The sequence below is a fragment of the Pseudochaenichthys georgianus genome, chromosome 7 (assembly GCF_902827115.2).
Source record: "Pseudochaenichthys georgianus chromosome 7, fPseGeo1.2, whole genome shotgun sequence".
Taxonomy (NCBI): domain Eukaryota; kingdom Metazoa; phylum Chordata; class Actinopteri; order Perciformes; family Channichthyidae; genus Pseudochaenichthys; species Pseudochaenichthys georgianus.
This window is the reverse complement of record NC_047509.1, coordinates 13,907,037-13,932,780: the sequence shown is the minus strand read 5'-3', so window position 1 is coordinate 13,932,780 and position 25,744 is coordinate 13,907,037. Positions and strand designations below refer to the sequence as shown.

The following is a 25,744-nucleotide window of genomic DNA, read 5'->3' as shown; positions in this document are numbered from 1 at the left end:
TCGTCGCAGAGGGGCTAAGGACCAAAGATCTGAGCAATAGCCATCTCTAAGGTTGCATTCATGCCGAATACTCCGTGTCTTTACACCAGACGCAAGTGTATTACATTGTTTCATTTGCAGAAGGTTGGGTTTGCGTTCACCCAGGCAACCTCAAACAGACTATGAACTGTAAACTAAAGTCATTGTACGGAGATGCTTTTTCAACAATTGGCGGGACATTAAGCGGATAAAATGCAGATCCCAGCAATTTCTACAGTAGCCTGCATCATGGAGCATTGGCAGGTTATTTTCATACTGCTGTTAATCTGGAGTACATCAACAGACTCTGTGGCCGGCGCATAGGATTATAAATCGGACAACGTGCATTAAAAACATTATAACACATAATGAGACGTTATGCAGTGAGGAGGTTTTACCGATGACAGGTGGCTCTGATGAGATTGTACCACTGCCTTTTCTCTGTACACAGGGGACCGGTGAGGTAAGCAGTCACCAGAATGAATGCATGACCCTATAGGTTACTGGATGTTCACAGCATAGATAGCAAAACAAGTGATGACGCGCAAATAGTTGTTTCCCATGTTTTGATGCGGACTACGTCACACCAGCAATGAACGTCTCCAGAGTTTACTAGCGAGCGACCCGAGACCACCTCTTTTAGGCGGAGCAGAGGTATCGGACTGCTTCCACACCAATCCAACGAACCGCATCAAGGGGTTAACGCTACAGGGACCGATTCAATAGTACTAACCAAGCAGGTGTGAACGTGACCTAAGACTATGGTGCCTTAAGGTTTGAACAGAAAGGCTAGCGCTTGTTCCTTAGAAATATAAAACATCTCTTTTAGAGAGACTACCAGTGGGAGACCATAATTGAAGGCAGTAATCAGTATTGAATGTATTACAAGTCTAATATGTAGTATAACGTAGAGCACTTTGAACATTTGGAAAGGCGCTAAATAAATAACATGAATTGTAATTATGGCTGTTCTGATGCGGGACAGCTTGTCTGGTGGCAGTGAAGCTTCCATCAGCACACTATCGAGAATGATACCGATAATTATAGATGTGTGGAAGGGCTTCCAGTTCCTGTTCTGAAAGAGGTAGGCCTAGCTGTTGAAACGTTTTATCTGGAAAAGTTAACAACTAGGAAATGGTTAAAAGATGGACACCAAGGGGTGCTTGCAGGTGTTGCAGAGAATCCAGCATAATGCTTCTGATGAGGTGTCAAAGAAACGTGGGCTACTATGGCAACCAAATGCACATTTGATTGTAAAACCTTAAAATATATATGCCACAGAAGGCATATGGGATGTCTGCTTTCCCTGCCATGTCATCTACTGTACAGAGCAAAGAAACGGGAAAAATCTTTAGTAGTTAATAATACTCTTAACAGAATAATCGTGAGGAACTAACGGCTCAATAAAGAAACGTTGCTAGAATAATTCCTCCTAGCACTAGGCTAGGGGCCTGTCGTGTTTTTAAACGTTTAAATAGCAGCACGTGTAATACTCCTGGCTCATTCAGTGCAAACTTCAGTCTTGAGTGCAGGTTTCAACAGACATGGGTCCCTGGGAGCCAGCATAACCTGCTAAGAAACCTTGATTTAAGCCTGTGATAAGGTCATTTGACGAACATCTGTGATTAGAAAGAGCTTGGAAATGATTTGCAGCATGAAGCCTCCTGAGGCACACCCAGCGAGGGGCAGATATTGCAGGTAGAGCTTAATTCCTGTGAGGAAAAACTCTTCTTTGGTAGGTGATTAAATGTACATGGCCGCTTGGCAGAGAATGATTCATGGTATTCATAGAAAAGACACTGTAGGAGATTGAAGTCTAAAATGATGGTCAAAAATGTATCGAGCTTCCCTTCATATTCACGTGATGGAAATTATTAATTATTTCCGTTTTTAATTTCATTGATTTATAGTAGGCCTAGTATAAATACTTATACACATACAACTTCTGTATAATTGCCTCAAATATGACTTACTGCAAGCCAAATATTTCCATAATAAAACATTTCTTATGCAGAATAGTATACCTGCCAAGATGCGATTCCTAAGGAACTGCTGCTGCAAGGGCCGGAAGCAAGAACTCGTGGCTGGATCTGGGACTCCAATTCCCAGAATCCTCGGGAGTGTGACGTCAGCGGCACAACGTGGTTGAACGCGGAAGTAGAAACATTTGTTTAAATTGCAGGTAGAGGAAATCGAGTTTGTTCACGGGAATATATCGTGCAATTAAAGGCTTCAAGCGCTGATTTTACTTCGAGAAGGTAGGACAGGATGGCAGGTACTTTGGGAATGCCGGAGTCAGCTTGCTCCTGCCTTTTTTGGTGTTTAAATACCCACCGACCGAGAGACAGTGCGACTCTTAGCTAACACACAAGAAAGGGGTTGTTACCGGAGCTGGCGTAGAACTCGGGACTTCCTCTGGCCCAAAGGATATTAAAAGCTACTCCAAATGAGGACGGAAGGGACACCTGAATGTGTGTCGTGCGGGAGCTATGGCTCGTTCCAGCGGCGTCTGAACCATGCTCTGAGCTAGCCTGTGTTTCGGGAATGAGGCATTTCTTACGGCTTCTTGCGTATGATGATTCGGTTCCAGAGTCGGAGATTGCAATAGACATTTGCAAGGACAGCACCGGCAGGCAAGCAGCAGCAACATGAAACACAGCAGCAGGAACATGAACGCAGCAATAGCAAATGAACGCAGCAATAGAAAGTGGAGGCAGCAATAGCAGCAGCAAGCAATGCATGGAGAGAGATCTGGCAGGTTAAATAGAGCGGCATATTAAGGAGACTCTGTTTGGTTGGTTGTAGAGTGGCAAGGGGGCGTTATGTATGAATGCAGCATAAGTGCTCGAGTTGACTGCCTGAACTAGCTCGCAGGCTTCGCCCCATTTATAGTTGTCAGATTCAAGAAGCTTTTTAATGCTGACATTATTGACGAAAAAAAGTGTTTAGTCGATAACCGTTCAAGATACCATAAAGTTGAATTCAAAGAGAGAAGAAAAACTTGCAGAACTTGCTTTTAGCTAAATGTTGACGTCAGCATGATAACATCCCCCCAAAACTAATTGACCTGCTAAGCACACTAGATGAAAAATGTCATGAAGTAGTTTTAAGACATTTCCCTCAAAAGCACTGGTAGCCTTCTGATGACACAAGAAGACAGATAACCAAAATTATAAATGACGTCGGTGCTTCTTTACAGTTTGTCATGCTGATCCCCCCAAAAGATGTGGAGATGTTTCTCTCTGGACCAAAGTTGTGGACCCCCAGACCAACAATACTGTCCCAAGAGCTGTGCTAAAAAATAAGTACAATCACCCCCAAAACATTTCCATCGCTTTTAAGGAAAGAGTTAGAGGCATAATGCATCATTTAAGTTGATTTAATTGCTAAAGTTTTAACAAGGCAACTTGTGTTGTGTTTGTAGATGTAAATGATCCCTGCGTCCCAGAGATGATGTAGAAAAAGTCAACACTGTCTGCCTGATCCATTAAATATTTCATCCCACGAGGCTGCAGTGAAATCACTTCACAGACTGAAATCTTTGCTTTCCACTCATGAGCTCTGCGTCACTCTCAACGGTTCTGATAAGATGAGGATATGATGGGAGCAAAGATGCTAACTATTACACCTCCTTTGTGAAAATAATAATAATAATAACTTTAATTTCTATAGCGCCTTTCAAGGGACCCAAGGTCGCTTTACAAGTAGTAGGGCAAAAAACAAACATAACAAAACAAAAGTCAGACAGACAAAACAACAGATCGATTAAGGGCCGAAAGCCTTGGCAAACAGATGGGACTTGAGGGCCCCTTTGAAGGCGTCAAGTGTGGGGATGTTACGAATCTCCGCAGGGAGAGCGTTCCAGAGGGTGGGGGCTGCCACACTGAAGGCTCTGTCCCCGAAGGTTCGCAGTTTGGTGCGGGGGGTGGTAAGCAGGCCAGAGTCTGAGGACCGCAGGTTCCGGGGTGGGGCATGTGGGTGAAGGATGTCCGATAGGTACTGGGGGGCAAGGGCATGGAGGGACTTGTAGGTAAGGAGGAGGACTTTGTAGGTGATGCGGGACTTGACTGGCAACCAGTGGAGGTGGATGAGGGTGGGAGTGATGTGCTGCCACGGCTTTGTGTGCGTGAGGACCCGAGCTGCACAGTTTTGGACATACTGGAGCCTGTCCAGGGTTTTGTTGGGAACCCCGAACAGGACACCATTGCAGTAGTCCAAGCGGATGGTGACAAACGCATGCACCAGGGTTTCGGCAACCGACTCCGAGAGTGACGGTCGGAGTCTGGCAATGTTCCTTAGGTGGTAAAAGGCCGATTTGGTTACAGATTTTACGTGGGAATGGAAGGAAAGGGTGGAGTCAAGGATGACACCCAGGTTGCGGGCTTCAGGAGATGGGGAGATGGAGCAGCCGTCGACCTCAAGGACGAAGTCACCAACCTTCTGGAGCAGAGCCTTGGGTAACCAGCTGATCCTCATCAATGCTGCACCACCTGCATCTCATAACCAAGACCGAGATGCTCATAGCCTACACAGCCTGAATCTGTATTATGCACACATATCTCTGCTCTGTAACTGTATTCTGATTTCAGTTTTAAGGTTAGTGGATTCAAGCCGGCAGGCACATTTCCATTACTTTCCTTTTTTATTTATTTAATACAGGTCAGAGGGAATTATTGTAGTTTTCACTATACTGCATTTATTAGACCACTTTAGGTATATATCTGATGAAAGGTATATTTCATCAGAGACTGCACTGACCTCATCACCTTAAAAAAACGTTCAAAAACATACCTCTTCAAACTGGCTTTTAATGTGTGATTGTTGTTTTATTGCTTGATTTTAATGTGATTTTTACTATATTTAATTGTTGTCCTTCTCTTTTTGTACTACCTCTGTAAAGCGACTTTGAGCACCTGTAAAAGCACTTACAATATACATTTATTATTATTATTTATTATTATATGTCACACATTTTTTTTTAAACAGCACATTGTTGAAGATTAAACCAGTAATTCCCAAAATGTTTGCCTTGGGACCTTTTCAGCAGTTCAACCAAAGAGTGATTTTTCTCAGATTGCATCATATGAATAATTTTTTGAGAATTCAAATCCAATGTTTCACAAAACAGCATAGATTAGAAACTGTGAAAAACGGAATACAAATGGTCACTTTCTCCTCCCTACGCCATTAATCATATCACAACCTCAGATTTATCTTTTGACCGTTCGAGGTTAGGAAGCTCTGGAGTAAACAACTTAACTCGATATGAGGTGGTGGAAAAACAGCTCCACCTTGACTTACATCTAAAAAAAACAAGGCTTTCATATTATTGCATCAGTATTAACAATCTGATAATGTCACATAATAGGTGACCATTTTCTTGAAGAACAAATTACTTACTTTGTACACTTCAAATACATTTAGCTGATTATACTTGACTACCTCTACTTAGTGGGATTATTCCTACACTGTTTAATTGCTCATTTACTACAAAGCATATGAGTACTTCTTCCTCCACTAGAGATGTTACGGTTTGATTTGAAGTGGAGACCTTTGTTTATTTTAAGCTTGATTTGAATGTGTTTACTCTCACTGCTCCCGGGCTAGCTCCCTAAATGTTTTCTGATTGTGTTGTTCCGTCGATGCCTGATCCCGATGCCTGACTTTACAAAAGTGGAGGAGTTATAGGAATTATTTTGAACTCAAAGTCTTTCAGAGGAGCATCATGGGAGATCCAGTAACAAGGAGGTCATTGAATTTGAGGTTTTAAGCTAACGATTTTCCCAACAGCGGGACTTCCCCCCCCCCCCCCTCTCTTGGCGACAGTGTCATGCATGGCTTACGCAGAGAGTCGCTCAGGCAAGCCCTAAATCATCCAATAATGGTTTTGGAAAAGCTAAGTACATCTTACTATTTTAACACGTGTTATTTAATAGCACTTATTAATCCAACAATATATACAGAGCTTTCTATTTTGAGCTCAATTTAAAGGCTTCACTGAGCAGATGTTAAACTAGATTTAAAGCATTTGGACATAGAGCTTCATTGTTAAAGACCAATTAAGGGCTAATGAATCTCAATGAGCTCAGGATACTTTATTAAACTTCACGTGGGAATTCATTAGTTGTCTTATTTGGGTTATTGTGCTTTTAACTGCTAAAGGAAGTTGTTACTGGCACCCACTAATGGAAGAAGTTTTAAGATCTCTTAAGTAAATTAGCAGTACCCCAGATTATCCTACCAATACAAATTGTACAAAAGTACTGACATCAGAAAATACTCAAACCACCAAATGTAAAAGTAGTTATTATGCAGAGTTGCCTATTGCATAATGATATGTATTATATTATCAGATAATTAAAATGAATACCTTAATGTGCATCAATTTAATGTTGCCGCTGGTTAAGGAGTTATTGCAAATGATTTTACTTATCCATCATTAGCTTGTTGATTTCCCTCAGGGTTCATTAATGTGTTATATTAATTTTAAATAATATCATAATGTTGTTGACCTGAATCTGCAAATTAACTTATTTCAGTTATTAATTAAATGTAGTAGGGTAAAAAGTATAATATTTCCCTCTGAAACGCAGAAAAATAAGTAAGTTACATGAGGAGAAATTACATAAGAATTGCAGAAAATAACCTTTTACCTTTAGTTAGAAGTTCTCTAATTATCTATTACCAGGTCACTGGATACAATGTTTGATCTTTCCTTTTTTTAATTACTCTAACCCTTAAATGTCAGAAGCTAACATCTCCACCTCAACATGTATAATTAGCATATCTAACACTAGATTGTATTAAAAGTATAAACTCTGTGACCCAGAAACATAGACACCCTAAATGGAAACCCGGTTGGCCTCGCCACTGATTGGTCGGCATTTATACTTCAGTCGGGAACAAACCTCTCGTCTCATAACCTCCATTGTTATCCTTGGATCCTTTTTCTGTTCCTTTACATAATGTCCGTCTTGCTTTCTGTCTTTTCTTTCACCAAATCGTATTCAGCTATCTACCCTCTATTAAGCTTCCTACTATATGTATTTCTTCCAATCATCTCTTATCACAAAATGAGTGGATATCATAATTGTTCCTCTTATCCCACCTCGGCTCAGCCCACAGCTCTCACACACACACACACACACACACACACACACACACACACACACACACACACACACACACACACACATTGTTGCTGTGCTGTAACCCATTTAGGTGCGACATCTTGTCGTTGCCCTTCAGCTGCAAAGACTTACCAGCTAATGGCCACCAGTTTTTTCTTATTAGTTAATTTTGTTTTGTGATAAAGTCTGCAGCTTTGAGCTGAAGCTCTGAAGGGCTTTTAGGCTAATGGTAATAATCACCTCTGCACACAGGTGTCTTTTTTTGTCACCTGTTGCATTGTCATGGCGATCTATTTATGCCATTCTTGATTCAGCCACAGAGACAAGCCAGTGTTTGTGTCGGTGAACTTTTCTGCAGCATCTTTTAGCAGTGTGACTGAGGGCAGAGGCTAGATGAAAAAACAGGCTCTATTAGAGATAATGGTGGCGCCCACTGATCTACTGTATATGTAATCATACTCTTACCGGTAGCTATCCAATATAATTTCCCTCCCAGCCTGTAATTCCAGTTGTCCAGTCATGGAGGTGCAGATTTGTTCCTCTCTGAATATTTGTCTGGCTGTGACTTGATCTATTGAGATCTGATTGATTTGTCCTATCTCATTGTCGGCCCTTTTTGTAACATCATTGTCAATTTATATGTTTTTGTTCGCATTGGAACACTACGGCGTGAGTCATGACATCTCTATTGTTGATTGCGTCGCTGCACAAAAACGCTGGTTTTCAAAAAAGGGCTACAACAATGATGGAGGGTGTTAGATGAATCATGCCTTCTTTGGCTACTCTCTCTGCTCCTTTACATACTTTTACATTGTAACGAACTCTACAAAGTCAGTATTGGATTCCTTTGCTTTACACTGGTGGTTTTAGTAGCAAATAAATGTTGGTGGTGGACTTTCTGTTAGAGAACTCAGATTATTTCCCCCAGAGAAACACCACAGTGCACATTTGGGCTCTTCCCTGTGCTTCTGTTCACATCACAATAATGTATGAACTTGTAGTGGCACATTAATGTTTAAAATAACTCTCAGACCAGTTCAAACCTCTTGGGTCCATCTTCTGTTTGTTTTCAATTTGCCGGTATAGCACTCACGCTTCCCCGTCATGGTTCCATTGACAAAATGGCACAAGAACAGGGAGACTCATCTCCAGACTGAAAACAAAAACGACTTTTATATGCACAGCACTTATGACAAATGCATGAAGAGCAGTAAAATGCTTCCCATGAGGCAGCATCTGCATATTTGTCAGCCCTTCTGTGTTGGTCTTAAAAAAAAACAAGATAAAAAAATTGCTGCAGGTTTGCTGCCATAAAAGAATGATTATTGGAAGACATTGAGATTCATAGCGTTATTTCTGTAGAGAGTGCTGATATTGTAAAATGCACACAGTGCTGTCACATTGACGCCAAGTTGTTAGCAGTCATAGCTGGCTTTCTCTACTTAGCCCGAAATAAATTACCTCTTCTATAATGTATCAATGTAGCAGTTAGTGGATCATGCAGCATGTGTGCCATTGTCATTGCTCAACTTATCCGGCAAGATGTAATTTAACTTGCCAACAAAAAAAGAAAAACACACAATGCAGGGAGCATTTTTTTTTTTAATGAACCAGAATTACATCAGCTTTTTTTGTTACGGTTCCAGCGACAAATCCCTCTAGCGGCTTGAGTTATTATGACAAGAACAAAGAGAGGAGGTCAGGTGGCGTTATTTAAAAACCTTCTTTGTTTTGCCTCTTTGTTCTAAATTGGGTCATGTGTTCTAAAGGAGTATGAGGATGAAAGCAAAAAAAAGTGACATTATTGTTTGGTTTCTTTGTGGAAGCCCTACATGTTACTAAAGGAGGACATTTGTATATTTTAAAATACACCTTGTTTTTGATTTTTACATAACTCAAAGGTTGCATAATAACCCTTATAGCCTAACTCTTCAAAAACAGGTTGAACTGCAAGATAACCTAATGCTCTCATTCAACCATGAAAAACACAGCATTGCCTTCCCAGAGAATCCATTTTAGAAATCTGGTGAGCCAACAAGCAATATATAGGGGTTAAAGCCCTTTTTCCTCGGCCCAGGCGACCCAGGGATGTGCCCGACCTATAACGCTACGCTGAGGCTTTCAGGGCTTTTACTGCTAAAGTGTTGTTGCATCACAGGAAAGTGGCTCAACTATATGTGTTCCTCTCTGCCATGATGTTACATGTGAAGAGACCAGTGGGAGGACGTGTAGAAATGCATAGCAACAGACTCTCCTGCTCTCCCTCTCTCACGCAAACTCACACGGGCACATGCACACACAGTAAACACACGCCTGCACAGATATAGCACACTTGAACCCCCCAACACAAGGCTCTGTGGAATAATAATGGGGCCATATTAAAGATTACACCCTCAGGCAAAGGATGTAAATGGCACCACACAACAGGAATTAGCTTCAGTTTGGGTATCACCAGGCGTCGAGGGAGTCCATGCACAGCTGCACTGATCGCACTGGTCATATGACTCGGGCTGGAAACTGATCCGTATGTGTGTGTGTGTTCAGGATCTCCCTTAGTGGCCTGTCATCATACCTGGTCACGCCTGTCTGTCATATCATTTGGTAAAATTCCCACAGAGATGGGGAGGCTGAACACAGTATCTGTTTCCCTGGCTGAGACGCAGGATGGTGCCCGTGCAGAGTGCAGATCTGCCTGTTGAAACCCTGCAATTCTATTTCAGGCCATCCCACACAGTGGGAGAGGAGCAGAGATGTGTCACCCTTTAATTACAGCTTTCCAGGTCCTTGTGAAATGTTGTACATCTGTAGGTAAGAGAGTCTTACTTTGGATTTCAGGAACACACCTCCAGCAATTAGCACATCACGGTGTGTGTGTGTGTGTGTGTGTGTGTGTGTGTGTGTGTGTGTGTGTGTGTGTGTGTGTGTGTGTGTGTGTGTGTGTGTGTGTGTGTGTGTGTGTGTGTGTGTGTGTGTGTGTGTGTGTGTGTGTGTTCTTTTGTGTGTTTGTGTGTTTTAATTGGTTTGTTTTAATCATTGTTGTTAATTTGTCCCACAGTTTTGTGATCTACAACTTCAGGATGTCAAAATAATGTCCTTCCAGTTATTGATGCGGCGTGAGTAATGCTGACAGCCAATTGGAGTGTGTGTTATGTTCCCAATTATATCACCAGCACTGTCACCCACTTTGAGCTTTTCTCAGTCTGTTCTGCCAGCTGAACTGCGTAGCTCTATTCCTATAGGGTCATCCCCCTTTCAATTAATTTCGTGTTAGTTCTGATCCAAATAAGCTGCGGTAAGAATTTAATCCTCATAACTGGATTATGAGCTGATTGGCGCTACATGAGAACTGTTTGTTATTGAAATGGGATCATTCTGTATTTGATGCCGTATTGACAGCCAATTACAACCAACCAATGTTCAAATCTGAATCTCGGTTTTCACAGAAAGAACGTTGATTCCTGGCTTTTATCCGTAGACGAGATCTGACAGCATTTTGCCTGTTTTCACGAGAGTCCTTGATGTCCTTAATGATTTTCCATGCAGACCTCAGAGAGCCATTGAACACACAAACACACACATACACCTCCCCTTCTGTGCGGATTAAGAAACAAAATGGAGGAATGAAGGACACTGAACTTGCCTGAAAGATTGTATTTTAAAATATATTGTTCGGTGAGAAGCAATCTGTCAACAAAATTGCTTATTTGTAGTCTTCTATTGTATCTTCCATCTTTATACACCAACGTTGTCATCTCCTGTATGTGTATTCCTGCATTTAGATTAACGAATAACATATTTCCTGTCAAGCCTCTCACTCAGTTGCCATGCTGTTATTTTCTCTTTCATTACACGGTGTATATCTGGGGCAAGGGTTACTGTATTTACTCAACCAGCCTGACTCCATGGCGACCAGCTCCATGGCCATTATCCTGTATACAGGTTTTCCGCCACACTCGTTCCCGACCGAGTGAGATAATTCTCTCGTTATGAGAGAAAGGGATAGACACTGCTCGAAGTTTCAGGCTAGAGAGGTGTGTGTGTTTGGTGTGTGTGTGACTATAACCATTTATTATTAATTCAGGGATCACTGTGAGATCATCTGGGGAGGGCGAAAAGGTCATGGGTTGACATTTGGAGCTGTTGTAAGTCCAGTAGGGAGCACAGCGTTAGTGGAGCAGTAGCTTACTGTTTCAATCCTGCCCACTGCCCTTTGTTGTGTCACTTCTGTGAAAACAAATTCAAATGTTTGTCAAAGGACATCACATCGTTTTACCTCAAGATTTTTCACACTACATTTGTGTGTGTGTCGGCCCAGAAAGTCGATCAAAACTGTACCTGCTGAGCGATTTCAAATCCATTTGCATCAGGACACTGGTTGAGGTATAGAGGGTGATAACAGATTTCATCCATCTGCTGTCCTATAAAATTGATTATATCAGTCGATTATGTTAGCGAGCAATGAGATAAGCCAACAAATTGGTTTCATAGTGCAGCACTTGAAGCCAACACAGAGGAAACAACTATCTGTTGATGAAAGAAATATTAACAAATAGATATCAAAGCATATCAGTTCTATCAACGTCTTTGTTTTTGTAAAAGCAAAACTGTTATCTGATAAATATCACTTGAAAACGCAAGGGTTTTTAAAGCTGTGAGAGGCACTTGGATAATTACAACTCGAAGTGCTTTAAAAATGATTTGAGGAATATCAGTGGCACAAAAGGCTCAGTGTTAATCATATAAGAGGGAAAGAAAGGGAAGCACGTCAAACTAGATAGATGTTTTTGTTTTGTTGGATGGATACGTGAATGAGGATAGGCAAAAGATGGGAAACACGTGGTACAGTCCATTTAGAGGACAACAAAAACCTACACTTTTCAGTCTTTTTATGCTCCGATTGAGCTACACCATACTGAAGCCTGCTAAACCCACTGAAACATTAGTATTTAAATTTTTTCAATGACTGACCTTTATGTACTCTGTTGCATTATGTTACTTGCCTGCCACAATCCTCCCGGGGGCATATTGTTGAAGTGTTTGATGTTTTACACATTTTGCAAAGGGCGCCTGTGTGCAAACTAAACTACTACCACTTCTTTAACATTAGGAGCGTGTGTTTAACCACTACAAAACACACATAGAAACAGAGCGAGCAGCTAATGTATCTAGTAAGATTCTTCAAACCTCCCACTGTACACTGGCTTTAATATTTCATCAGATGTGCTGTCTATGAGGATGTTGAAAGCATTAAAAAGCTGCTGTAACGAATACAAAGGAGCAAGTAACAAATAATAGACTCTTATGCTTGTTGTTTTTCGTGAACATAGTAAATAGTTAACAGCATTCATGAATCCTGATCGACTGTGTTTGACACATTCCTGCAGCAGAGCCCACATCAGGCTGATCAGATGATTAATTACTGTGTGTTAGAATAATAATTCCACACAGTGTTTGTTTACAGTGAAATAATTGCCTACATCCAGCACTGAGATTAGCTGACAACCAAGAACCTGTTGAAACGATTAGTATCCTCCTTTGTTCGGCTTTTGTGTGTTAAAGAGGGCGCAGGAGGGAGTACATTAAATGTAAAACTCTTTACCAGGTTTTTTTTCTGATAGAAGCCTCTAATGTTTTTTCGTTGATAAGAAATGCACATTAAAAGCCCACAGTAATAACTCGGAGTATAAGCTAATATCTCCTTTTTCGTGTTTTATTTTAGGGGGTTATTGGAAAAATGTAAAACTATTCTGTAAACCAGAGGATTTATTTCAATCCCTGCTGATTCGCTGTTTGGTGGTAATAGATAAGGACATTGAAAGTCAGCTTTGCATTATATTTGCTGTCAGTTAAACACTGTAGATTTGATGGGTGATGCTCTCACCGTGAAGAGTTAATAGAGCCTTGGTCAGGCTCTGTGCTTCAGCCGAGCACCTCCTCTCATGTCAGCTTTTACATAAATAAGAGCTTTCTCTCTCCATCACTCCCTCTTTTTCTCTTTCTCTCATGCACACCCACACAGAGCCTGTCAGAGGCACATGAGGATGGGAGGAGGAAGGAGGGAGGTGGGTGAAGCATGACACGTGAAAAAGAAAAAGCGTTGCTCTTAACACTGCATACACAGCCCATTTATTGTTTCTGTTTATCTCTCTCTCTCCTTCTGTTTCCAGATACCGTATGTGTTCAAGACTATTTTCTCACTATTGTGAGTTTTATACGCAGAGCCTCTTCTCTTTGTTCTCAAAATCACCCAATTACCCAATATCTTCTCTCCTCTGGCTCAGAGACGTTGATTAATCTCAGATAATGTATGTGTGAATTAAGACACTGTTAATTGGATCTAACTGAAGGAGAAGCAAATTAAGAAAAAATTCAGGGATCACTTATGATCTTTAAAGCATGATATGCCTAGAGCTAAAATATTATATAACCCTGGTTTGTAATAAAAACAACACTAAAAATGCATGCTTCCCAACAAAGAGGTTTTTTTTAAAGAAAAACATATTAATGGTTTATTTCTGCTTGTATTCTTATTGTTAAATCAATATGATCATATATTTATTCAGACACTCGTATGTTATTCAAGACTTTGCACCCCAATCTGTTGCCACGGCAACTTGCAGCATTTTTCCAACCATCCGTCGGCTGACTGCTGCCTCACCGAGGCTCAGGGAGTCCTCTAGTCCCTGCACCTGTTAAAACAGCAATCGTCACTGTCAAATCAAATAAGTAATATGTTTTTATCAAATACATTATAATAAAGTAAAATCTAAACTGCCTAGCTAAACACTTGATACTTGACTGTGATTATTTGAGAGGTGTCAAGTAGGCACAGATTCATTAATCACACTGACCTAAAAGCAAAGTACTCAGCAGCTAAAGAGACTAATTATAAATTCAGCAGACCCCGTCTTTCAGAACTTTTTTTTTACATTCAAAGTGAAAACAGATCTCTTTATCAATTCCAAAGAAAAAATGTTTGACCTCTTTTATTTAATAGAAGTTATCACAGACACTTTGCTTTAGAAGTCACATTATTAGTTAAATGGAGATTACTTGTGTGTAGGTGTTTGGAGTGGAAACAGACACTTTTTTACTTTCCCTGTGCCATCAACATATATTTTTAAAAGTTAGTTAGATTAATAAGAACTAGGAACGTTTATATCTAAAAGGTCATGCATTTGCCTCGTCACTATCAGGACTGCAACGGACTGAAGGCTATTTCAAAACTCCCTTTTGACAGAAATGGAGTATGGCACTTCAGTGAATCTGTCCAAAGCAGGCTGTCCTCTGATTGGCTGTACAACAAGGAGACTAGTGAAGGAGGCCACCAAGAGACCTACAATACAAGGACAAGCTCCACCAGCCGCTTTGTGCGAAAGTGACAAAGATAAATCCACTCTCTCCCTTTGACACCAGGGGCCTGTTGTTCAGTCGATCAGTGCGACAACATTTTGAGAAAAAGTTTTTGCTTTTAGGTATCTGAGCCACAAAATGGATTTGATATCAACCAAGCTCATAAGGATTTCATTGTCATTTAAAGGAAAAATTGATTATAAGATGTTTGTAATGATTATAGACTACATTTCACCAAATGGCAGGGAGTGTGCAGCCTTTCAGTCTCCCTGGTGATTAATTGGAAACTGTATTGATCTGTTGGGAAGAGAACGAGCAATCTTGGTCCTGCAGGGCACATGATTGCCCACTTATGCTGTAGACCTTTACACACTATTAATTGCAGACCCTGATTCTTCCCCAAACCCATCACTGAAGTGGTGAGATGGAGGACGGAAACAATCCCCCTGTTATCAAAATAACCATGATGAAGGCCCCTTGTTAACCTGCCACCCCACACTTCATCCCTGAGTAGCAGAGAGAGTGCAGGGGTAGAGGGGTTGTATCGTTTAATATTTTAGTCTTGTGCCTGACTCATTGATCCTTTATCTGACTGGGGTGTGTGCTAGTGATAATCTGTGGCTCCGACCATGGTACTGGAACATCAGTAGCCTAAGTGTGTATTGATAAATCCATGGCACTGTCTGTGGTCCTGAAGTAGCAGAGAAAAAATCACAATGAAAAATCCTGTTGAGTCCTGCCTCTCTGTCAGTTTTATCCTGGATCTGTGATATTCATGTCCCCCTGATTTAAAATTACCATATTTCCATATCTCACATTCTGCTGAAGTGATTTAATGTGGTTTCTCCAGTAATCCTCCTTCTTTCTCTGTTAATACAATTATTTTAAAACTGTTTACATTAAATATTAGGCTATTAACACAAAAAAAGTCCTGACTTTTAAATGTGACTTACATTTAACCTTAAAGTAGGCAGTGTGCAGTCAGCAAAATCAACCATAAGAGTACAGATTAGTAAAGCTATGTTTACCAAAGCATGTTAATGTGGCTTGAATAAATAAGGGTTAACTTCCAGAAGAGTAAACAACGACAAAAAAAAAGCAAAACAAAATATAGACCACTTCTTCTCTCTAAAGCAAGAATTACCCGAAAGTATGCCTCCTCCAGGAAACAGAAGTTCACAAGTTGTCTCTCCTCTCTGCTCGTGTTGCTGGGGAAGAACAGAGGAGTGAGTTATGACTAACCAGTCGGCCTGGCGAGTGAGTATTACGTCAAAAAGTCACACACTCATCAGCAGCCTTCTGTACCAGCTCAATGTGCATTCAGTCAAAAGTTAGGGTGTAAAGACGACTCATTAGATTGAAACAGTTTGACACTAAAGCTGTGTCTTTGTTTAACAATGCACAGAGAACATCTTAATAAGTGGGGTGTGAAGGGACCATTAATCGAGGCACTGGTGCACACAGGGACGCTGTCATCCCCTACATCTAACAATATGTGTGAAATGAATTTATTCACAGTGGCTTTACTAATAGAGACACGGAGGGTTAGTCTATTTTACAACACAAGTAATTGGCTACTTTATTTTCATTCCCCTTATTCCATTATCACATCATTTTTAACCCAAAAAGATTGTAGTGAAGAAACCTTTTTCATGGCAGACATTTTGTCATAGCAGGTAAACAAAGGCATGACTATTGAGATTAATCATGGCTTTATTTCATTTAAGTGGCCCAGTTAGACATGTTACAGAGTCAGCATTGTGGAAATTGATGTGAGATATTGTACCAAAGAACTGTGATACATGTAAAAGGGCAGAAAGTCTTGTTGCAATTTCCAGACACTAAAAGAGGTCTGTTGAGTTTCCCTGGTAATTATCAAATAGTAGCAGTTAAGTGAATACTGTTCAAGCAATACCTGTGTTTGTGTTTTATAGTGATTTCTCTGTTTTGATCCTTTCATAAATGTGAGGACTAAAATGGCGAGAGACAAAGGGCTGTAAAAAATAAGTTTTATTGCAGTGGGGGAGGTCGAGGTATGCAGCACAGGGTGAGTGGGCCAGGGGAGAGGAAATTCTGTTTGAGATCTCTGGCAGGCCAGGTTTTAAGGAAATCTATGTATCTTGAATAAGTATATGTGTGAGTTTATACATTCCTGTGTGTTAATAGTTGAAGGAACAAAAGGTACATTTTTCCTCTCCAATATAGAGAGGTTTTTTTTATAGATTTCTGAAACAATGTTCCCTTTTTTGTTAGAAATAGATGAGCACAATAGTTTTTTCTTTGACTGTTTACCTGTTTATCAAAAGAGTGTTTTAAGCTATTTGTGAAGAAGGAAGATGCAGAATTAAGGGTGATTTCTGTTTGGAGTGTAAAGATTATCCCTGATAATGTTTTCTGGGTTAAACCATCGATATGTTTTACAAATGGGAGGGACATTTTCCTTGAGTTTTAATGAGGTGCCTTCCCAACACCTGTGGCTTTCAAAGCTGCCAGACGCTGATTTCCCTGTGAGATAGCGTTTTGGTATCTCCCCAATGAAACGCCACCCCTTCTTTGTATTAGGGAAATGTTTTTCTGGTGGTTGGGTCTCTCTTCATGCGCTGACAAGACGATAGGATGTCCGCAGGGCGTGAATAAGGGCGGGAGTACTCCACACATTGCTTATATGACTCTTTGAATTGTATAAGTAATGTATTATATTATATCGTATTGCATTATTACTACTTTGTTTAATTAAAATGGATTATTGTTTAACTGTTATCCTGGTGTCTTCTAATTCCTTCCCTGTTATGATTTCAAGCAGGACTCGTCAAAACAACACGCGGTGAGGAGTTGGGTTGTAAACACCCCTACCTCGCAACAGCATGCACAACAATGGCCTGCGCATCATTGTTGTTATCCATTTCACTTAATAATAATAATAATAATAATAATAATAGCTTAGATTTATATAGCGCCTTTCATGGGACCCAAGGTCACTTTACAAGGAAGAACAGGGCAAAACAAACATAACAAAACAAAAGGCAATCAGACAACCAGTCAGACAGACAAAAAACAACAAATAGATTAGGGGCCAAAGGCCTTGGTGAACAGATGGGTCTTGAGGACCCTTTTGAAGGCGTCAAGCGTGGGGATGTTGCGGAACTCCGCAGGGAGAGTGTTCCAGAGGGTGGGGGCTGCCACGCTGAAGGCTCTGTCCCTGAAGGTTCGCAGTTTGGTGCGGGGGGTGGTGAGCAGGCCAGAGTCTGAAGACCGCAGGTTCCGTGGTGGGGCATGTGGGTGAAGGATGTAGTAAGGTACTGGGGGACATGGGCATGGAGGGACTTGTAGGTAAGGAGGAGGATTTTGAATGATATGCGGGACTTGACCGGCAACCAGTGGAGGTGGATGAGGGTGGGAGTGATGTGCTGCCATGGCTTGTGGTTTCCTGCTATGACAAAGTAAATTAAAAACCTTGCCATCATCGATCTTAAACAGACAAACCTTATTTATTTAGCGGAATATTCTGTGTAAAATACAGTCTCTTTTATCTGGAGGCAGAAGATGAGATCCTCTCTGGGGTCAGAAGCAGATCCATAACAGGATTAGCCTAGCTTAGCACAAACCTTGGAAGCAACAGGAAAACAATTCGCCTAACTCCCTCGAACAACATCTCCAAAGCTGTCATGTGCAAACATTGAATCTTGTGTATTCAACACTGATGAACATAGAAAACAAAACATTGTTGCATGAAGAGCAGTTTGCTTATACAGATTGGAGCCATTTTTCAACAGACAGCAGCTGTGCCTGTGAACACAAGAGCCTCTCTCATCGTGAGCTCTGTACACTTTTCTATATTTGAACAGAACCCAGTTGTTCGTTTGTGGCTAGCGTTTCTACATACAAGATGTAAATAAGTTAATTATAGAACAGCTGGAAGTCAGATTTGTCATCTTTTGATCACGTCTATGTGTTTCTATTCTGGTATTACCAAATGGTGTATGAACAAATGCCAATTTCGCGAGTCAATTTTGTTGTTTTGTTATCTTACTTTTCTTATTTTTGGGTGTCATTTGATGCTGGATTCCCAGATGAAGTGCTACTTAAGTTACACTTAGGGATGAGTTCATGACTTTCACCAAGAACACTTCTAACTGTGTCCCTTACTTCAGTGACTACTTACTTATACTTACATCACATATGTTTTTTAGCAACTTAGTCATGGTATTGATTAAACATCAACATATAACATGTTAATTAGTAAGCTTTAGAGGAGCTTGTAGGCAAATGTTGTTACATATGACCCTTGTCTTCAGCCTTAATGCTAAGCTAAGCTAACCGGCTGCTGACTGTAGTTTTAACATAAGGACATAAGTGTTATTAATCTTCTCATCTAACAAGTGTATTAAAATATACACAAAATATATTAATATTCCTTTGAATGTAATAATGCTAATGTGAAGTGAAATGTATCACTATAATAGCTATACAATTAAAAGGCTAGTGCCCCAGTAGATGGTAAGAAACAAAATATTAATGCAGGAATGTAGTTTACATTTTAGTCAGCAGCTCACTGATGTGATTTCATTTAGCCAACTTAGGTCACGTTTTATCTGATGTCTAGCTGGCGCAACAGGCTGCAGGTTTCCCAGCAGGCCCTCTCTCCCTCAGCCTCTGTGCACTAATGAATAACAGCCTCGGGCCAGGCTACAGGCTGAAGGTTACATACCTGTGATCCATCCTCACAAAGAAATCAGCAGCACCCATCTTAGAGACATAAACAGTACTCAGCTCTGCTTGGATGGAGGCTGACTCACTAGCTCAGGCTGTGGAAATGTCTGCTGTTCCTTGGCTACTGCTTACGCTCTGTTTTTCTTGTGATTTTCTAATCTGCGGTAAATGATGTTGCTGTCTGAAACTGCTTGAAAGGACCTGTGTTGTGCAATTGTTTTGAATCGGAAATATCAGGGAACGTTCACACTTTCTCACCGACCACCATGCCGTGATGTTTCTGTCAGTTAACTGCTATGACCTTGATACATGACCTGCAGAAACACATCTTTTGTTTTTGCTGGCATCTCCACATTGATCAGATTGCATCTTCTCAGTAACAACATCAGCAAGCATATTAAACACAATGGATTTTACACATTTCTGTACATTTTTAACATTGTCAGAAACCTTCCACTTGACACTAATTGACTCTAATATCTCTCCCTTCATCAGCTTATAAATCAATAAGCCATGAAATGTAAACAGAACTCGTACTTGCTCTTGGTGCTGGATCATTAAATATACTCGTTGTCTGTCAAATTAGTTGTATTTCATTTTTGTATTTTGGTGGTGGAGGCGATACATGCACCTGTTAATTATTCATGTGTCAGTAATGTATGCAGCTGTTCTCTCAGACAGAAAGAAGGAGGAGGATAAGATTGATTTGAATCTCTAATCTATTCATTCAATAAAGGCAGTGAATGCACATAGCGGTGTCTGCAATATAGATACAAAATACCCTGGAACTACATAAGTAATTGTTTTTACAGATTTTTGTTGATTTAGGGCAGTGGTTCTCAAACTTTTTCTGTCAGGCCCCCCCTTTGGAGAACAAAAAAAGTCGGGCCCCCCCAACACAAGTCAGGCTCAGTGGTGGCGCCAGATATTTATTTTGGGGGTGCTGTGGGGTAACTTGACGTTTCATAGAGGGTGCTCAAACATTTAGGGTTTCCCATTAATGTACCGGTCGCTACAGTGGAATGTTCTACTGCAACACTCCCCACGCAAATACACAGTGTGACAGTTACAATGAAGGCTCGAGGCATATAGGTGTAAGCAGGGGTAAAGTGCTATTTTTCTAGGTGGTGTGTGGACCTCACATAGGGGGGTCCGGAGGCAAGCTCCCCCGGGATGATTTATTTTTAAATATTGAAGTTAAATGCATCAATCTGGTGCACGTTGAGAGCAAAATGAAGATATCTATGGATACATCTCTCAACACCCATATGAAACAGAACTGTAAACAGATTTACTATTTCTTTATGGATATTTTACAAATCACCCTTTTAAACTTTATTCATATAGTATTTCATACCTGTTTTTAATTTATTCTCTTATTTTTTTATAACTATAATGATTATAAACGTGTGCCTCGGAAATAATTGTTTACCTTAATGGTGACCAAAACGTTTGAGACCCACTGAGATAACACTGAGAGAGTCCTTTAGCTCACTGAGTCTCTCAGTCTGACAGGAGAGGACTCTCCTCCACTTTGTTGTTGAAAAAACTCTGTATATCCGTTAGCCTAGCTCGCTAGCACCAGAAGCTAACAACAACGATCTCCGGTACCGGTGCTCTCTTTCTCTCTCTCTCACTCGCGCAGACACACACAGAGCTGAGCTTTAATGAAACACAGAGACCCAGACGTAATAGTACTGTACTGCATTATATTATTGTCGAATCAATAATTTTTCAATTTATGATATGTTTTTTTTTTTATAGCCATCAGTCAGTCGTCCATCGTTTTGGTCCAGATTAACATTTATTTAGGAAGATTGCCATGAAAGTTTGTAAAAATCCAAAATTATGATTTCCACAATCTTCTCCATTTCCATTTGACTGTAAGATGTTTACAGTTAGATATTAAATCAGGACATTTTGTACAAATATTTGTGGTCAACAGAGGATAAATCTTAACAACTTGATGATCTCCCAACTTTTCCTCCACCAGCAGGATGTATAACTATTTGTTGTCTGGTTTTTATAACCAGATAGCTGCATGACTAACAACATTCCCATCAGCCTCAGCTGTACTTTGTGTTAAATGCTACTCTGCATACAAATACATTGCACTAAGATGAGTGTTAACCTGCTGACATTACCATTTACCTTAAAGCCTCCTGTGCCCAACTACAGCCCTAAAGCACCTTGAATGCATTACAGGTCTCAACAACTGATGTGATATTTAGCTCTGCTGCACCTAATGTTTATCCACAGGTGAATCTAAATCTGCACATGCACATGTCACATAGTCTGGAATTCTGATAAGAGGAAGACTTCGCTACCTCCCCATTTGTTTCTCTTTGTGCTCACTCTATACCCTGTTTTTATTTGAAGCCTTTTCTCCGACTCTTTCTCAGTGTCTCCTCTGTTTCCTCAACAGGAATACCTGTGTCCACTGAAGCAGTTTGTGTAGAGGAGCATGTTGTGACAGCCATGTCTCTGGAGATGGAAAAGACCATCACCAAGCTGATGTACGACTTCCAGAGGAACTCCACCTCTGATGATGACTCTGGATGTGCACTGGAGGAATACGCCTGGGTCCCCCCCGGCCTCAGTCCTGAGCAGGTACACAATATATTTAACTTGCCCAGTAGACACCTCCCTCCCTGTCGCTCCTAAGTGCCGCATTAGCAAAGACATCTTTTTTCTCGGCATAGCCAGACCATACTGTATCAAACTAAAGCAAATCTTTCAAAATGACTCTCTTGGAACATGAAGTATCTGTGGCATTTTCCAAAATGGAAAATTCACTGATCTGAAAACAAGACAATGTATCATTACTGTTTTTAAATCCCCTTGATGGTGTTTTATTTGTCGTAGTCCATTAGTGTTGAAGGGTGGAGGAGGGAAGGGCAGGGCCGACATACAAATCAATGAGACTCAGCTGTCAGGCGCTTCATGGAAGAATAACTGTAAGGACATTTTTCATCTGTCAGTGTTCAAGCTGACTCTGTGTCGGAACCATGCAAGATCACACCCATGAGATCAATTGAGCACATTTTGTCACACTTTTTCATCTATCAAAATATGTAATCACATATCAATCAAAACGTTATATATTCAAAAACATAGGGTTATTTGGAGTCCTTCCCCCCCTAAACAAAAAAGCTAATTTCACATGATTTCTCACAAAACTATGAGAGGAAAAGATCACTTTAGAACTGCCATATTGTTATTTTCCCATTAAATGGATTTGGTATGCTCAGCCTCAATTTCTTCTGTATTTTAGTGTATCCGTGCAAGCCTAAACCCAGAGGAATGGAAGCAATTTAAGTCATTGAATGTTTGGCTGAATCTAATTGGAAATGTGTGGCAATGTGTTTATGCATACAGGTTTCACAATTTCCTGTCTGGACTAATTTGCAGTTTAAATGCCTTTTTAATTGCATGCATGACCATGTAATCAATTGTGCACATCAAGAGGACGATATTTCGTAATCTTTTTTTTTTTTACATAAGATATAAGACACAGTTATGTGCAGCGTTATTGGCTTTAAACACCTCTGTCTTTATATAGTAAGGGCAGCATTCTTAGGGCTCTGTTAACAGATGACAGGCCGCCCTCCAGACAGCCATCTTGACGGGATGCTGAAAGAGGCTGCATTCTCTCTCATCCAACAGGGGATGCAGGCATTTACAGCTGTCTGTTGTTTTTTCAATGCACTTAAACATAATGATTTTAAAGCCTGTCACTTCGGGTTTCCCCTCCGCACAATTTTATTAGTGTGACACAGACTTTAAAAGAAAAATAATTATCTCAAGCAGTGCTGTTCTTTGAGCTGTCAGAACATATTACATTTTGTGACATAAACATGCGTTTGTAACTGACATTACTTGACTGGACAATTTACTACTGACTCTCTAGGATCCATTTTCCAATACAAACTAAAATAGTTAAAGGTGGGGCAGGTAAGTTTCAGAAACCGGCTCGAGTGCACTAAAATTTGAAAGTACACAGCCGAAAAGAATCCGCCCCTTCCTTCAGACTTCCTTACAGAGCACCTCCTCCAACACACATGAACGCAGCAGACTGGTGAAAGTGGCCACCTCTTGCTGGCGAGTCATTGAAACATAAAAGTTAACATAAGTGTCAGGTTCAAGCAGAGCAGGGTGGACACAAATATAGGACACAAAAGTCAAAGTCAGAGATACCTTTAATGGCATGTGATTTAGATAAAGTAGGGCCTGGCAAAAACAATATGAACAGACCTCTTCCATAAATGACAAACAAGGATCTGATGGCAACTAATAGGAAACCAGAACTTAAATACATGCAAGACTAATAACAAGGACAAGACAAGACACAGCTGGGGAGGGAAGGAAAAACACAAGGGCACCAGGTGTACAGAATCAGGTAATTAAACAGGAGGGAAAACACAGACAGGAAGTAATGACAGACATGACACGATGGGTGAACACTTTAAAAAATAAAACAGGAAATACAGACAGATGGTGACATCAAGAGCTGTAGAATACAATATTTGGTGATATAGGGCTTTCTATCATTTCAAACCGAGCTGAAACTATTTGTCAATTTACCAATACATCAATAAACATTAAACTAAGGAGCAAAAATGTGGATAGCTGATTAACCTTAAGTAATTTTTCTAAGCACAAATTCACTTGATCTTTTCAATTAGGAATACTTTCTATTTTTGTTACTCTTCTACTTAAATACTTTTGGATTTTTGACTGTTGGCCAGACAAAATAAGCAGAATAAAGATGACACCTCGGACTCGAGAAAATTGCCCTTTTTCATCTAACAAAACCTAAATTTAAAAATACAAGAATGTGTTAACACAGGGGGAGCAGCCCTATATAAGATTCACATGTTTGAAATTGAATAACAGTGATATACTTATCACTTAACTCTCATCTGTTTCCTTTCATTCGGAGCTCTTCTCAGTTGAAGAAGCAGATTCTGGAGAAGCCCCCCTCCTCAAATGGCAGTGACTGACGTGCAAAATTAATCCAAGAGACACTTTCGGGGGCCAGCGATTTTTAGCCCAGAATTTTGAAGATGTTGACCGGGGGGGGGGGGGGGGGGGGGGTGCTAGTGGAGCACGTCATGTACTGTCAACTCGCCGGAGCCTCGTGGCGGGGCTACTGTGGAGCGCTTAAAGCAGACTATTCACGCTAACCGAGGATCACTTCTTCTTCAGGGCAGGGAAGGCTACTGTCCCGCAGCTGCTGCCTCTCTGTTGGGGGGGGGGGGGGGGGGGGTGCTAGTAGAGCCTCGCAGCGGCGAAACCGTGCCACGCCACACACTAATTGCGCCGCATAAGCGCATAGGTGCGCCGCACCCTCCGCAAGATGAGGCCCCCTCCACAAGGTGTAGGGAGGGACGGCCCTGGGTGCTAGTGGGGCACGCTTCATGTACTGTCAGCTCGCTGGAGCCTCGCAGCGGGGCTACTGCGGAGCGCATTTAGCAGACTCTTCACACTAACCAAGGATCACTTATTCTTCAGGGCAGGGAAGGCTATGCAGTACGCAGGCTACTGTCCTGCAGCTGCTGCCTCTCTGTTGGACTCCGGTACTGCACATTACTCACGAGACGTTGCTTTACAAAACAAATTAAAAGACTAAAGGAATAAATACAGTAATAAATAAATACAGTAAAACACATTATATAATGGCATTTTACAACAGGCATTACAAAGCAAAGATAATAAAATAATAAAAAAATAAACACCACAGGTATACAATACATGTTTAAAAGGCATACTGTAGTTCGAATATGATTATCTCAATTAAAAGCAGCGGCAAAGAGATATGTTTTTAGTCTCGATTTAAAAATAGTAAGCGTTTCTGCGGACGTGCATGATTTGGGAAGTTTGTTCCAGAATGTCGGGGCATAACAGCTAAATGCTGCCTCTCCATGTTTTGTTGTTACTCTCGGAACCGATAGCAGACCCGTCCCAGAAGACCTGAGGCACCTTGATGGCTCGTAATTATGTAGGAGTTCAACAATATACTTTGATCCTAAACCATGTAATGATTTAAAAACTAGCAATAGTACTTTAAAATCAATTCTTTGGCCGACAGGAAGCCAATGTAGAGATTTCAGAACCGGACTGATGTGATCCACTCTTTTAGTGTTAGTGAGGACACGTGCAGCAGCGTTCCGAATCAGCTGCCGTTTTCTGATGGATTTTTTTGTCAGCCCTGTGAATACACTAGTGCAGTAGTCGAGTCTACTGAAAATAAAAGCATGGACAAGCTTTTCTAAGTCCTGTTGTGACATTAGTTTTTTAATCCTCTATATCAGTGGTTCTCAACCTTTTTACACCAAGTACCACCTGAGAAAATAGTTGGCTCTCCAAGTACCACCATATGACCAATGTTAAAATACAGTCTATGCACAGTTCATTATCTATTGTCAGCCACAGCTATATGTACAAAGGGCAGTCTCTCTCTCTCTCTCTCTCTCTCTCTCTCTCTCTCTCTCTCACACACACACACCACAAGTGAGAACATAAAGAACAAA

At 40.8% G+C, this 25,744-nt stretch overlaps 1 protein-coding gene across 2 annotated transcripts in view; it reads left to right on the top strand.

Moving 5' to 3' along the window:
• The window catches only part of LOC117448877 (prickle-like protein 2), a 45,097-nt gene that overhangs the window by 10,022 nt on the left and 9,331 nt on the right, over positions 1-25,744 (top strand). The window contains exons 1-2 of one of the 2 annotated variants that reach the window (XM_034086175.1): positions 10,208-10,261; positions 21,637-21,821. In XM_034086175.1, coding sequence (XP_033942066.1) covers positions 10,237-10,261; positions 21,637-21,821 — 210 coding nt within the window. In that variant the 5' untranslated portion in view covers positions 10,208-10,236. Of the gene's footprint in view, positions 1-10,207; positions 10,262-21,636; positions 21,822-25,744 lie in introns of those variants that run through there. The other variant, XM_034086177.1, reaches the window with a different exon arrangement.